Source organism: Podarcis filfolensis (assembly GCF_964270895.1).
Source record: "Podarcis filfolensis genome assembly, chromosome: 2".
NCBI classification, from domain to species: Eukaryota; Metazoa; Chordata; class Lepidosauria; order Squamata; family Lacertidae; genus Podarcis; species Podarcis filfolensis.
Genome location: NC_139605.1, coordinates 86,318,345 through 86,334,805, shown reverse-complemented (window position 1 = coordinate 86,334,805; position 16,461 = coordinate 86,318,345). Strand labels below are relative to the sequence as shown.

The 16,461-nt window shown below is 41.5% G+C and overlaps 1 protein-coding gene across 8 annotated transcripts in view; it reads right to left on the bottom strand.

Moving 5' to 3' along the window:
- Positions 1–16,461, bottom strand: part of MYOCD (myocardin) — a 215,121-nt gene that overhangs the window by 22,384 nt on the left and 176,276 nt on the right. For 2 of the 8 annotated variants that reach the window (XM_083597693.1, XM_083597698.1), the window contains one exon: positions 3,374–3,439. In XM_083597693.1, coding sequence (XP_083453819.1) covers positions 3,374–3,439 — 66 coding nt within the window. The other 6 variants (XM_083597696.1, XM_083597697.1, XM_083597695.1 and 3 more) reach the window with 6 other exon arrangements.

Genomic DNA, 16,461 nt, shown 5'->3' with positions numbered 1-16,461 from the left:
ATGAATCTTTGTTCATATGAGTTTGGGTACATTGATTAATTTATTGATTAAACTTGCATACATTTGCATATGAGATAAAAACGGTTCTAAAGAAAAACGTACTTTGTTTTAAAATTATGCCCACAAGTGGCACAGTAGGCCTCATCTTTGAAGAGCTGTCCCCTGTTCTATCACACACAGAAGGACATGACGCTGCTTGACATCTGAAACTTCTTTAAGTACTTATGTTAAAAACTGATAATGTAGATATACCAATTTGGGGGCAGCTTGTCAGCTGATCAAATTAACCTATTAACCTAACCAATTAACTGACTAAATCCTGAACCCCTACTAACACCACTAACTAACTGACTGCATTTACACACCACAGTAAATGCTTTTGCCATAAACACAGGTAATGGTTTAAACATAAACACACAGGGGCTTCCTGTTTTGATCATTCCCTAGCAGGAAGAACAAAACATAATCCCTAGTGTTACATCTGAATTGGAGATAGCAGTTTGTTTCACTCAAAACAAAGTTTGTTCTTGACTTACCAATCAAACTTAGTTTGAGTGAAACAAATCACAATCCTTGGCTCAGATATTATTAGGGATGTAAGAAAACATCATTTTCTGTTCTGACCTCTTTGTTGCATGCAGCACTGTTTATGTTCCACTGCGCTTTGTCTTCCACAAAAAACCACTTTATCTGTATTTCCATCCACTGTGTCAAATTATGCACCTTATGTAATTTACATGCAAATTATGTTGCCGTATTGTTATTCCCCCCTATTCATTTCAACGCAAAGGAAACACAATGCAAGTAGGGGTGGGGAAAAGTAATAATTTATGTATCATCTGTGGACTGAAAGCAGCAACAACAACAGGTGGATTTCCATTTTGGACATGGGATGAATAAGTGAACATTGGCAATTTCCACTCCTGTTTCCATTTTTCTTGGAATTCTGCAGCATCCCCAGATGTAATGTTAAGCCAGGGATTGTGCTCATGCTTGTAATAGGGGAGAAGCAAAGCAGGTATGATCTCCACATTCACAACAAACCATTAATTATATTAATTGTGAACTGGGCAATGAGGCTTCTGTATAGGCTTATGAGCCTTGTCAATGTGAGAAAAGGCATCAAAGGAGAAGGCAAAACAAAAACCCACCCTTAAATTAGGAGGGCTGGAAGACCTAATACTATGGACATGTGCAGAAAACATGTGATTTATTTGCTATATTTAAATATGCTGCTCCTCATTTTTTGTGAGGTTCTCAGTGGTCTCCTATCCAAGTCCACACTCACTTAGTATCAATCAAGTTACATCATGTATTCCCAAGGGATTTACTGGGCAGTGACTGCAAACGGGATGTAAAGGTAAAGGTAAAGATACCCCTGCCCGTACGGGCCAGTCTTGCCAGACTCTAGGGTTGTGCGCTCATCTCACTCTATAGGCCGTGAGCCAGCACTGTCCGCAGACACTTCCGGGTCACGTGGCCAGCGTGACAAGCTGCATCTGGCGAGCCAGCGCAGCACACGGAACGCCGTTTACCTTCCTGCCAGTAAGCGGTCCCTATTTATCTACTTGCACCCGGGGGTGCTTTCGAACTGCTAGGTTGGTAGGCACTGGGACCGAACGGCGGGAGCGCACCCCGCTGCGGGGATTCGAACCACCGACCATGCGATCGGCAAGTCCTAGGTGCTGAGGTTTTACCCACAGCGCCACCCGCGTCCCCAAACGGGATGTAGTTGGGTGTAATTCTCTAACTACCTACCACTGATCAATATGTGAATGCCCAGGAACAAAAGTAATCAATGGGATCTCTTCCTACAACAAAGGAAGCATGATTATATTAAGGGCAATTACCTTGCCCTTTCTAAGTTTTGCATAAACCGATTAGGAAGGCAGTCGAGAAATGGGCAAAGATGTGCACTTTTTGTCAAACTCACCAGACAGGTATGAGATGCATGTATTTATCATGGGTCCTTGGGCGTTTTTTATATCCTTCAAAATGCATCTAGGGAAATGTCATATCTGAAATAGCCCTAAGCACATACTAGTTGAAGCCCATGGTCAAGCACTGTGTCCTAGAAAGAAAGATGTTTGGGACTGTGGAAGAGGGGGAGATGAAATAAGGTGAAAAGTCTGGAGTCATGGTGGTAACCCATTTGCCTCGGACGCCTAAACAAATGCTGCTATTCTTGCCTCCATACCCCTTGCCACTTTCTTTCTCCCTCTCTTTGAGGAGTAAAATGCCTTTTAGGGGGTAAACTAGCAGCCTTTATGGGGTGTCAGAACATCCCCTGACAGTTGGCAAACACCAATGACACCTCATTTTTGCAGAACATGACAGTTAATTCTGATAGTGGGATAGGATTAAACCTGCCAAGAACTTTGGGCAATGTATTAAATAAACAAGTCTATGTGGATCCACTCTGTCACACATAACATGCTGTACCTGCACTACATACACTGAAATGCCTCGTGAAAATGCCAAACTGCTGCATGCACCATTCGTATGGAAGCGACAGACATTCCATGCCAACAATGTAGAATGTTTTGCAGGAGGTGGCTTAAGAGGAAAGCAATAGCAGAGGCCAACTACAACATGCGGCACCCAAAGGCTTAGGCAGTCACTGTGTGTGGCTCAGAATCAGTGTGATCCAGCAGAGAGAGAGAGAGAGGGTTGGTGCTTGGGGTGGGAGACCTGGATTCAGATCCTAGTTTGACCATGGACTCACTGGGTGGCCTTGGGCAAGGTGTTATCTCTCTCAGTCTCAGTTTCCCCATCTGCAAAAAATTGGAATAACAATGACCTGCCTCATAGGGTTTTGCAAGGTGCCCTACATCCTAAATGAGTTATGAAAATGATACAGTATAGTCTACTTCAGGAATAATCAAGCCCAAACTCCCTTTCCTGTGAGGCTCATTAGAATCCTAGATTTTGGGATGCATGTGTAAGTAATCTTCTAGTCCCGAGTTTAACAGTAATTGCAGTAACAAGCTGAGTATGTGATGGCAAAAATTCCATGCAATCTGTAGTGCCGGACCAGTTGCTCAACTCAATCTCCTGCTTATGATTGTACCAGAAATAAATAATTTTTGCAGCAGTACAGACTTCTCAGGGTGGGCACTATGTAAGAAGTTATCTCTCTGCCACAAATATTTCCTTCCTGCATAAAAGTTGCAGAGGTACATAGCACCAGATCTGTGTGTGCTAAAGTGGTGTACGTGTACAGGCCTGCTTTGCCCTTCTTAGAATCAGAAACAGTCCCTAATGATGCAAAGTTGTATTATATTTATTTGGTGGTGGATAGTGTGACCCTCAGCTGAGGCTGCATGGGCCTGCTAGTGCATAAAAGATAAAAGTGAGAAAGCAAAGTACTCACGTGGCATGATTCCCTGGTTGGCGAGCTGCTCACGGCTTCTTCGCTGCTGCAGCCGCAACTGTAAAACTGGGAGAGAGTGCATCTTTCAGAAAGGGACCTCGAACTTCTGCCACAAATAACTCCAAACTTTTCATTTGCTGAGATACCTTCCGCTCTGCTGCTAAAGAGGGAAGGTTCAGATCTCTATCACATGCCAAAAAAAGGAGTCATCCTTGTTACAACAGCAGTGTAGATCTGACCTATTACTGGAATGCAGCTTTCTTATTATCTTACTAAAACTAAGCCAATTAACCTGGAGTTTGGTCAAATGACCATTTCCCTTTCTTTCTCCATCCTCTCCACACACACACACACACACACACACACACACACACACACACGTTAACAACTTCATAACGCAGCAGACGCAGTTGCTCATGTTACTACATTACCAAAAAGTTAAAAATTTATCAAGCTATTTTAACTGTGCTGCTTATTAAGACTTTCGAGTAAATGCTTCTCTGCTACACATGTTATTTAGGGTTGAAAGAAGAGGAGCCGTTTGCAATAGTTTCCATTCTAGAGTTCACAGGAAACAACTCAGAGTTACAAAAAAAAATTGCTGCAGATCTGGAAAACATGGTCCACACGGATATGTGCTGCTCCATTAGCTTAAAGAAGGAAAGGGAGTTAAAGAAAATGAATTATCTATGATCACATTTACATGAAGAGGTAGACAGGATTTGTATTATATGCAATAGATCTGCTTGTTCTGCCAGGCGCAGCCAGAAGGAGATCCACTGGACTGAAATTCTAGCTCATTCAAATTCTTAAAAATATAGTTTGAAATGAAAGAAGCAAACCACCAGACCATCTTGTGTAGGGATGAAATCAATGCTCTTGAGACTTGGCCCGTTTTAATGAAAGTGATGAGTGGATGTGGCTCAAAATGAAAAGCTGTCTAGGAAACTATGGCCTAATGTACATAACAGGTCGGCCTGCAGCTATAAATAATCCAACTTAATCTTGACACCTCTGACATATATGAAGTCCAGCCTGCTCCCCCTGTTACTGCCTCAGTTCCTAGGAGCCAGGCTAGCCGTAGGGGCAGTGAATGCCCTTCCCCTCTTTGCATCTCATTGCATGATGGAGAGCCACTTGTGTTTGGCAGATCATTAGCTTGCCCTGGAGAACAAACACTCTCACCTCAGCTTGCCTTGTGTCTCTAGAACTGACTTATCTCTATCAGGGGTGCAAATAAAAAAACCACAATGTCTGCAAATTTCAAATCAAACCTAACAGTATTCTGAACATTTGATTAAAAAAAAAAATATGATGAGGGAAGATGGAAACTAAAGAAACTTTTGTCTGCTTTGTAGATATATGAGGCATTTAGCAGGTGAGGGTCAATTTATTCATCACAGTCACTACAGGAGGCCAATCCAAATTGCTCCACATATTGTACATTTAGACTATTCCAAAGCTGCAACCTTAGTCATAATTCCTAGAGAATAATTCATTATGGTGGAACTTTGAGTAAACATGCATAGTAAACATTGCACGGCAACAGGATGGTTTTCACCGTGTCGTTACCAAATCTTACATTGGGAGCTTCCAGAGTGGTTGTTTATTTAGCATGCATATGTGTGTACAAAACATATGTGGCAGTTATATGACATTGCCTGCTTGGCATTCATTCATGTGCAGGTAAACCAATACCCCCAGTGACTGTTATGCAACACTTCCCAGTGCAATTTCCCACCACTTTTCTTATCACTTTCTCCTTATCAGACTTTTAGTGGTTATAAAACTAATGGCATAATTGCACTAGAAAGTGTGGAATAATAACCATTTTTTCTGCATATTAACATCCCATCTGGAAATGCCCTTCATCTCTATAAAACTGAACTTTTAATCAGCAACAACAACCCCCCCAACCCAAAACCCATCTCAACTTAAGGAAAGAGCCACTGCACATTAATGGCTAACCACATAATTTCCACAATGAGTGATTAAACTTGCCGCCACACAGTGAGCTTAATATATAAACAAACCCTTAATTTAATATATAAATCTGCCCTTTTAAATTTTCATTGAAATATATATATAAAGAATGGAATGCTATACATATGTGCAAAAATACATATTCTCTCAATAGGATATATAGAGCATTGTGTGTGTGTGTGTGTGTGTGTGTGTGAGAGAGAGAGAGAGAGAGAGAGAGAGAGAGAGAGAGAGAGACGGAGGGAGGGAGGAAGAGGGAGAGTATTTCATTTCTCTTCAATGTAAAATGTATTTTAAAAGAAATCTATAATAGTGTCAGATTTTCATAACCATTCAGATGTATCTGATGCTTCATTCGTGTTGGCAATGTCCTACTGCTCATCTTTGCTGGAATTAGGTCCTGTACCAGTGACTTATCAGATAATTTAAAAGACATCATTCAGCCCTTTAACAAATTAGCTAATGGATCAAAGATTTAACCTTTCAGACATGTTAGAGGGTCTCAGCCTTTAAATCAGCAATACTGGGTTGTGAAGAACACGAAGCTTGTCTTTTTCATCAGAACAAGCTCTGAGGAACTGGGTGGGGAAACCCTCCAATTTCCACAAACAATCTCTAAAAAATGAGCACTGGAGACAAATGGCTTCCTTGGGGCACCAGCACCCTCTTGAAAAGCTCTCATGATTTGTTTATGCTTGCACAGACTTAGCACTATAGAGGGATTAAAGCATCTGTTTGCGTGCTGCTTTAATCAGGGCTAGTCAAGGAACTTGCACACTTAAGAGATGTCACTTTGGCCGGAGAACATGTGAGGAAAGAGATAGAGAGGCGGGGGAGGCAGCTCCCAAAGGTCTGGGCTTTTCGGAAAGCATGGCCTGTTTCATGTGGTCTCAGGAACCAGATGCAAAGCTTTGACGCCACTAAAACATAACTGCAAATGCATCAAAATACTCCCCTTTCGCTGCAAAGCCCAGTATCCACAGTCTGGAAGGCAGGCTTGGATGAATGGCTGCCACCACATAATCCAATTACATCCTTTAATTTCAGTGGTTAAGAATGTCAGATCTGCACCTTAAACACATTTCCCTGGAAATAATAGGCCCCAGGAATTTCAACGGAATTTGCTTCCCAAGAAGACACACCAGAGTATTGGAATCCCAGGTGTTTAAAATGCCAGAAATGCAAAGTTGTAAAGAATGGGTAGGCAAACTAAGGTCTGGGAGCCAGATCCGGCCCAATCGCCTTCTAAATCCAGCCTGTGGACGGTCCGGGAATCAGCGTGTTTTTACATGAGTAGAATGTGTCCTTTTATTTAAAATGCATCTCTGGGTCATTTGTGGGGCCTGCCTGATGTTTTTACACGAGCAGAATGTGTGCTTTTATCTAAAATGCATCTCTAGGTTATTTGTGGGGCATAGGAATTCGTTCATTCCCGCCCCCAAAAAATATAGTCCAGCCCCCCACAAGGTCTGAGGGACAGTGGACCAGTCCCCTGCTGAAAGAGTTTGCTGACCCTGTTGTAAAGCATTTCTTTTTACGGAGGAGTTGCTCCAATGTTAGGCTTGCCATATGTCCTTTTTTCCAGGACACACCCTCTTTTTCATGGGTAGAGTCATCATAGCAATCCATAGTTAAAAGTAGAAGTCTGCAAATGTGTCCTCTTTTTTTGCTCTTCAAAATATGGCAACCCTACAGGTAGTAATGATTTTTTTTTTTAAAGAAAGAAAAGCTGATATTTAATGCCTAATTTCATGATTGGGATTTTGCTTGCAGTGTTTGTGTTCTAAAGAACAGCAAAAGTCACAGGTGGGCATCAAAAAGAGGAGAAACCAAGAGAGCAAGTGGGGTGGCAAAAAGAGAGAAAGGGGGATCAGTTTTTGGCTCTGACCCTGCCCAGTGCTGACTCCAGCCCCACCCACTGCTGGTATGCAGCCCCTTGGAAAATGTTCCTGAGGCAATGTGGCCCACAATAAAAAAATACAGAAGTTACCCAACTGAAGAAGAATGGACAAAGAGGGATAAATAGCAATCACTGGATGACACTGAACTGATTTCTTTCATCTGCTCTCAACTAGCAGGTGTGCTATCAGCCAACAGAACTAGTAACAGAACTAGTAAGTACTTCGATACAATGAAAATTAACACCAAAAACATTTAAGCACAGGTCCAGAATAAAGCCTTTTCCATATTGTATGTATTTGGTAAAGAGGTAAGTGCAACGATATGATAGACGATTGATTGTTTTTTAAATAAAGTGCATATAGGGATGTTTCGTAGAAACTTACTGCGGATAACACTTCAGCAATAAGATGGAATCCTTGTTTATATCCACAAATGACCCACTGGCAATTACTACTGAATGGACATGTTGTGAAGATGCCCACTGGAAAATACTTTATAGATCTGGCTTCTTTTTCCTGATGGGTTTTTAAAACAAGGCCTGTGCTTATTTCACAAACATAAACTGGCTGTTACAGAAATAGTAGGCAGGACATGCAATCATTGTTTCATTGCTTCTAGTATGAAAAAAATACAGGCTACACTGGCATCACTAAGCTATCAACTCATAAACTCTTCATAGAAGTTAGCCTGACCCTACAGATCTGTTGGCTAAGGCAACTTGCCAGTGTGTTTGGGTAGGGAGTAAAATGTATGGGTCACTCACATTTGAAGTTTGCTCCTAAGCAACAAAGCTGCAGTACAGCTGGTCAAGCCCAGCTGACATTTAATCCACAGCTATTTGGAGTTCGCTAACAAGGCACAAATTAACTCTTTTTGCTCAGTTAATTTCATCCCTCAGAGATCTTGTAGTGCTCCTAGGTCACAGAAGTGCGACTAATTTGGACACTCCAGCTCATAATTAAGGATGAACCTAGATAAGATGCTTGTGTATATTGTTAATCTAATATGAACAAACCCAGGATCTCTAACAGCCATTACAGTAATGTATATATTTGAGGTATGAAGGTTTCTGCTTTGAGGCAAGAGGCTGGGTTTGAAAATCATCTACCGCCTTGCAGACCAATAATTCTTTGATATAAGCTTCAGAGGTACATAAAACAAACAGGCCAAAAAAATTTCACCTCGTCCATTCACTCAAAATTATATATTCTTCTATTATTAGATCAGCAGTTGACAGAAAGAATGAATTGTCAATACTTCAAGAGGTTATTTCTTAATTGGTCAGAAGGTGGAGGTAAGTTTGTTCTTGTGGGGTGAGTAATAGAAATCTTTAAGAATCTGTATGTAAATCCTGAACAGTATTCCATTTGCCTTATTTACAGTATGTCTATTTCATTCCTCCCTATAATGTATGCAACATCTCACCACCACCAAAAAATAGCTGCACCTCCTCTTAGACTACAGTTTTGGCAATGTAGGGATGGCTGCTACTTTTCTACATTATCTACAATACCCTTAGCACCTTATAAATCGGTTGTCTTTCTCCTTGAGCATCTGACATAATCATGGACAAGATAAGTGGGGATAAAAAAGAAAATCGGACAAGTCTTAGCCTACCTTGAGGACCTCAATGTACTTTGAGGAGTGGGCAGAATGTGCCGGGGGGCGGGGCGGGGGAGGAATCTACAGTAAGAATTCCGGTAAAAAAAATATAATTATTGAAATTCAGAGTGTAAAATAAAACCACCAACTCTGATTTTTAGAACCCCAAAAGTGATATTGAAAGAACAGCATTTACTCTTAACTTCACATGTTGCTCATTCTTTTCATCAGATGTCTCTAACCTTCAAATACTGTATTTAATTGATTATTCCTCTCCGTAACATTAGCGGGATCTTTACTCCAACTACAATGTCTTATTGCTAAAAGATCCCCTACCAGGTTCGTAATTTTAAAACAAAAACTCTACATTAACCCTAGGCGTTTAAGAAGACACTTGCTTTAACATTTAACCCAAATCTGAATTGCTAGACTATGAAATCAGCACCTCCAGTTCCTACGTCTCTCCCCACTGCCTCTTATAGATACTCGGGCTAAAGGAGACGGAGTACAGATGTACCGGTATCTTTTAACAATTTACACATCTGTTGCACTTAAAGATGAGCATGAGAGAGCAACTCTATCATACAGGTAGACACCTGGGATTTTGCAATTTAGGGGTCACTCAAACCAGGCAGAAGCAGTAAATATGCATTCTTGTGCTGCTTTGAGCAGAGCAGCTCTCCATATGAAACCAAATTGCACCTCGTATTTTTTGAAATTACACGTTCTAGGGCACAAAACACCCTCAGCCAGCCCTGGACTTCTAGTTTGCATTGTGCAAAATGGGTTTCATAGCATAAGACACCAGTAACACCCAGGCTCATTTCATTTCAACATTTCAGTACAGTGGTACCTCGGGTTACATACACTTCAGGTTACATACGCTTCAGGTTACATACGCTTCAGGTTATACACTCCACTAACCCAGAAATAGCGCTTCAGGTTAAGAACTTTGCTTCAGGATAAGAACAGAAATCAGGCTCCGGCAGCGTAGCAGCAGGAGGCCCCATTACCTAAAGTGGTGCTTCAGGTTAAGAACAGTTTCAGGTTAAGAATGGACCTGCAGAATGAATTAAGTACTTAACCCGAGGTACCACTGTATCTTGATGCTCTTGAGCCATCAACACTAAGTTATTGATATACCAGTGGCCCAAAGCACACTCACCCTCTTTTCCCATTACTGCTCCACTGGAAGTCAGAGATCTCTGTTATCTACAAACCATCAAGTATCACTTCCAACAAACAATCATTTTTCAGTAGAACTTTTAAGATTCTCCAGCTATTTTATGTTAGACTCTGGAGCCCCATCTCTGAAGTTACCCAGTAAGGCTGAGGCAATGGGCCTGGAAAGTGACATTTCCTTATGCAGCCAATCAGAATGTGGCAACTTACCCAACCTGTCCCCCCTCACTGATGGCCAAGCAAGTGAGAGATGACCTCTAAAGGAGTTTACTGACTTCCATTTACAGCACTACAATAACATATGGATTTGTATTTCTTGGAGAAACAATGCCATGGATAGTGTTTCCTGGGAAGAGTTAAACACTTAGCAAGAGAATTCTTGGGCCAACCCCTCATGCTTTGTCCTATTTGATTTAAGGCAATTCCATTGATATTTGGAAACTGGCAGGAAGGCAGGCAAGAAGAATCATTGTTTCTGTGGAATTTGTCAGGATGACCTCAGGTTTGTGTATTTATCTTTGGTAAAATAGACAAAATAAACATACACACAAATCCTAGTCTCTTAACTCAGAAGGAAGTGGGAGGGGAGAACATGCCTGCAACATCGCTGAAGATTTTTGACATATTAGATTTATACTCCACTCAGAGCAGTGGCTTGTTTTACCATAAGTTTCACTGGAAGGCGCAAGTTTTCAATGTAAACAAGTCTTATCTTTTTTTCCCCCTTGGCAGAACGCTATGCAAAAGAGCAGGCTGGATGACCATCTAGTGGGAATGATTAGTGATAGGGTTGGACTAGTTTACCTTTGAGAACCTTCCAACTCTGTAAAGCACATTTCCTCCCAAAGGTAACTATAGTTAAGAGTGCTGGGAATTTCTGTTAGGCATAATCAACAGTTCCCAGGATTCTATTTTTTGGGGGGTGGAGGTGCTTTAAATGTATGGTATGTATGCAACCTGTGATTATATGAAAAACTATGGCACTGTGGGTTAAACCACATAGCCTAGGACTTGCCGATCAGAAGGTCGGCAGTTCAAATCCCTGCGACGGGGTGAGCTCCCGATGCTCGGTCCCTGATCCTGCCAACCTAGCAGTTCAAAAGCACATCAAAGTGCAAGTAGATAAATAGGTACCGCTCCGGCGGGAAGGTAAACGGCGTTTCCGTGCGCTGCTCTGGTTCGCCAGAAGTGGCTTAGTCGTGCTGGCCACATGACCTGGAAGCTGTACGCCGGCTCCCTCGGCCAATAAAGTGAGATGAGCGCTGCAACCCCAGAGTCGGCCACGACTGGACCTAATGGTCAGGGGTCCCTTTACCTTTATACTTCGTTTTATTTACATACTGTTAGAACAACACACTTTTTCAGTCACAGGCATGCAAAACAGCTTGCAACATTCATTAAAACTATACAGCCATCATTTTGAAAGCACAAGAGCAAACCTTGGCTGCAACATCTGGTTAGCAAGGAGAGAGCGTAACCAAGGGCCTGAATTCGGGTAACATGCTAAGCCAAACCCTGGCTTATTTCAGTGTGTTATGGGAGTAAAAAAAATATTGGGGAGGAGAAAAGTGCAAGTGAGCTCCTCTGCTAGTGCCTATGTGTTTCTGTGATCCTAGTAAGCTATAGTTCAGCTCACTGTGATATGTGAACGAGGCTAGATAAAGCCTTATGCTTGGTAGGGGACAACCTTACCCCAGAAGCTGGTGGCAACTGAAGCAGCATTTTTCCACTTTAGCCTAATTCCAGGGAAAGGTAAATATGGGGGGAAACATTCCCTTAAAAATGCCAGGACCATGTAGGTTTCTAAATGTCACAATCAACACTTTGAATTTGGCCAGGAAACATTTTGGCTAGGTAACATGCAGAGCTCACCTAGAATTAGTGCCATGCCAGCTTTGCGATCAGCCCCAGACTAGGTGAGCTGCTACATTTTAAAGCAACAGAAATCCTAAGGCAGACTCCTACATAGCGCAATACAGTAGTTTGAGCTGAAAGATTACCAAAGCTTATAAGAAAATGGTTATGTCCTTGGATGAAGATCATGGTAATGTTCGCAGGTCTTCAAACTATAATTCAAAGGAGGTCCTAAGTACGTGCTCTAAATAGGTCACCGGAGGTAGGATTGCAATGTACATGCCTGAACTGATGAAAGAACCACGGCTAATGGCTTATTTCAGTCTGTATACATTCATTGCCGATATTCCCATGTAGGACGTTTATATATCATTTATACTGGTAGTAGAAATAGTCCATGATAGTAGGTCTATGATACTGTATCATACATTTTATGTAACCGTACATACAGAAACCATAATTTTTGTCACCTACAATGGTTAACGCTAGTGACAACTTCCCACCTGTACCTCAAACAAAGGCTGCTCTCCTACGTACACTTTATGGGGAGTAATCCCCATCAAACGCAGTGGTAAGAAATTCATATACTGACTATATTTGTTATGCAAAGTACTATACGCAACAAGCATTCTGCTTATGTAGTGCTACAATTCCATTTTGGAAAAATTGGGATGAAGTACAAATCGACGTGAAGGACCTGTGCTCTATTTCCATACCGCAGCTAAGGTCTATCCTCTTTAAACATCAAAGTTAGTGTTTGGTCACCATGTGATCATGCATAGTAATATGAAAGAGACACCAGAGCAAAGATGCTCTTATGTTTAAACTCTTTATTTAAATGAACACTGTACTTTTTATCACACTCAATATTGACCCTCAAACACATCTGCCCTGTAGCTTTGGAGTCTATGGGAATATCCTTGGGATTCTAACCATTTCCTGCTGCTGCTGTGGCCCCGTTTTTAGTGCTATACTAATATTCTAAAATGCTAACTGTAAGGATCAATTTGGACAGGTTTCTACTTACAAGAAAATGTTTTTTTCATAAAAGTAGCACCAAAATAAGATGGGTAACAGTCACAACAGCACCCTGTATGTCTTCACCCCAAGACAAAGAGGTGGTAATTAAAATGTGGGAAAGAGATTGGAAGAGTGCCCCCACAAAGCGACTCTGTTAGAAACTCTAAAAGAAACAAAATTTATGGGACTCAAAGAGTCATAAAGTTTACTTTTAGCCTAGAATCATTTGAAAAATATGCGATCCTACCATCAGCTCTGTAATCTCTCAACCCCCAACACCCCGTCTTTAAAAATAACACCAAAATGAGTCTTAAAAACAATACTGGCTCACTGTAAAAGAATGCAATGGCCTGGAAAACCATCCCCCTTGTGTCCTCCTCGCTTCAGGAAGGTGGCAGTATTGCTTTGGGATTACTGGGTTAGAGAGCAAGCCCTCTTCTTTCCAGTGAATGGCACTGTACCATTACCATAATACACCAATGGATTCTGAGGAATGACTTATTCTCATGAAATGTGATTACAGTGATAGAAAAACCACAGCAAAGTACTGGACCCAAACTGTGTAGAACCCCAGCCAGCCAGAGCCTCCTCATTTGTACATACAACTCTGGAGTTTTCAACTAGCTGCCAATTTTATATTTTCTAAGCAAACACTGCAAATGACCACCCAGCTGCCTCAAACGTCTTCATAAAACCCAAGTGGATTAGCAACAGTACGATAAGTTTCTGATCTTCTGGTTATCTCTGGTGTACTAGAGATCAAAAACCGCCACCCTTCCCCAAGCTGAGTGGGTGACATTCTGGAATGGGTGAAACATACAGGAGAACGTGATTATGCAGTACATTCACTGGATGCACGCGGCAACAACTCGGATGACAAGAAAAGAGTGCTATTTAAAATAATAATTGGTATAGCCAAACCCAATAAGAATAACATATAAATACAAACATGCACACAAGAACACACACTATACAATGCTGAATTTATCTAAAGTTGCTGTGACCCTAACCCTACAATAGGACTGATTTCTATGTGACTGTCTCCTGCCTTTATTTGCCATTACTCACCTTTATTCACGTTGGATGTCCTCAAAGAAGACGCCCCTAATGGGGCTTCAACACACTCTGGAGATCTGGTACATGTTTTTTTGTTGCAAAGCTTTAGAAAATGGCAATCAGTCGTTTGGCTCTACCTATATTTCTCTGGTGATGTCATTTTAAATACTTTGCATGTTCCATTTGTTTTTTGTACTTCTAAAAAAAAAATCAATGCCTTTCTGCAAATTCATGTTTGTCCAATTAGTCACAGAACCCTAAGGCTGGCTGCCTGGATGCTGGAGTAAAGCATCAAGGCTAGGATATACAGGACAGCATCTGACTTGTATGGATGGGAGGAGATCTACTGCTTGTCATAACAGCCCTTATGGATTTCTGGTCCAGTTCTCATTCAAATATGTGGAGAACTCAGAATTGTAGAGCGTTTGGGTTTGTTTGTTTTTTAGTAAGCTACGCCACAGACATAAATTGTAAGTAGTGAAAGAGCAGAAAGAGAGGGAGCAGACAGAAAGGAAAACGCATTTCTTCATTTGCAGAGTAGCCTCTGTGAGAGCGAGCCCATGACAGCTTTACGACTCCCTGGTTATTTTACTTGCATGCCGCTTAATAAGAAACAGCCTCCAGCTGAGGCTTGTAGTAGAGAAAAGTTTTAGGAGAAATTCTTGCCGTGTTAGCCCTACCTGATCTGAATTTGCTCCGAATCAGCATAGAATGCTCAGACCCCAGAAGTGTCATGGTGATGCCTTGTGATAATTCCCAGTGCCAGAAAGCCCCTCAACGCTCAAACCATTAACTGGCTCCAAGAAGAGAAGCTGATCACGACCAATGAATCACAATTCATCTAGCCCTCCCTTGGAGTCTAGGTGATTGCAGAAAGCAGCAGAAGTGTAACTCAGGAAAGGTTTGGTCCCATCCAGCACTGACCCTCCGCGAAAGCCTACTGTATGCCCTTGCACTGTGTTGGGCTAATTAACTTTTAGCTAGCAGACCCCTCCTTTCTATCCCACCCTCCCCTCCTTTCTCAGAGTTTACTATCAGCAACATCACCGGGTGTCCTGACTGATGTCATAGTCTAGCGGGGAGCAGACTATCCCTAAAGGGTCTTTAGGAAAGACAGAAGTTTGATATCTGATCCGCTATTACTACCAACAGGAACTTGGCCAATCAAGAGCTTCCCTCCCTCTGACTGCAGGGGTTCGGAGCAGCTCTGAAATACCAACAGACTCCTGCTTAACTCTTTCCAGCATACAGAGCCTGTTGCTACCAGGAATTCAAGAGGAAGGGCTCGGCTGCATGGTTCCTGCAGTGGATTTTAATAGCTCACATCCCAAGGATGGGATTTCTTGACTTCAGCGGAGGTTTTTGGATGGCATAGTGGCTGTGTGTTAGGCTAGTTTTTGCTTTAAAGTGAATCTAGTGATACAGGCATCACCTATTAATAAACCCATTGATATGTCACAAAAACACAAACTAATCATCAAAAACTCACAAAACTCAGACACCCTATGTGGACACAACTTTGCTGCACAACCTTAGCAGTACAAACAACAAGAACAGAGGTCATTGTAAGCGCATAAAGTATGTAACTGACAAACTTCTCACCATGCATTATATCCCAAGCACCGTCACCTATATTCTGCTGACAAATCTCCATCAAAGTTCCCAAACTCAAATAACTGTCCTTTTAAAAAATACCTTCAAAACAATATTCCACATCACTCAGGGGCTGATTTAAAAACAGCACAATGATCATTTTAGTTAATTATTCTTATTAATGCTTTTCAGTAAAGTCTGTTCAGATATTTGAGCCCTTTTGAGGTGTAATTAATGCACATGGTGGGATGTGTATCATCACAATATTTGTAATGTCTAAAAATGGTCCTGATTATATAATGTTGTGCTCGGAGAACTCTCTCTGCATGGTTGGGAACCCTGGAAAAGCAGCCTTGTTGAACACACAGTGAGAGGTATTTGCATTTGCAGTTTTTAACAACAACAAAGTTAGTGTACACCCTGTCTTTCCACACTCAGGTGCCCAAGGAAACTGTACAGATGAGAATATGTTCAGATCTTACACTGGATCCACACGGATTTGGGGTGGGGACTTTCACCAAAGAGTTGCCCCTCTGATTCAATTTCATTTAACACACTATAAAACATTTGAAAAGGGTTCTGGCTGTGAGCCATCAAGTGTGGAATAATCAAGAGATTTATGAATAAATGACATACACACATGTATTAAGTGACTCTCAAAGGGTGGCAATTTGGCTTAGCAGTTCATGTATCTCTAAGGTTTAAATATGGATTCACAGAACTCAAAAGAGGCCACAAAGCCACATATTCCTTCGCAATGAGGCTTTTCTCTGTTCACACGTTATAATTTAAGACTTCCTCCAGTAATGAATTGTCTGACTTGGATTTTCCCCTGGTGATGTCAATAACATTTACCTTAAGTATCAGACTCTTCAGAACAAAAGTTCTTTTCTCAG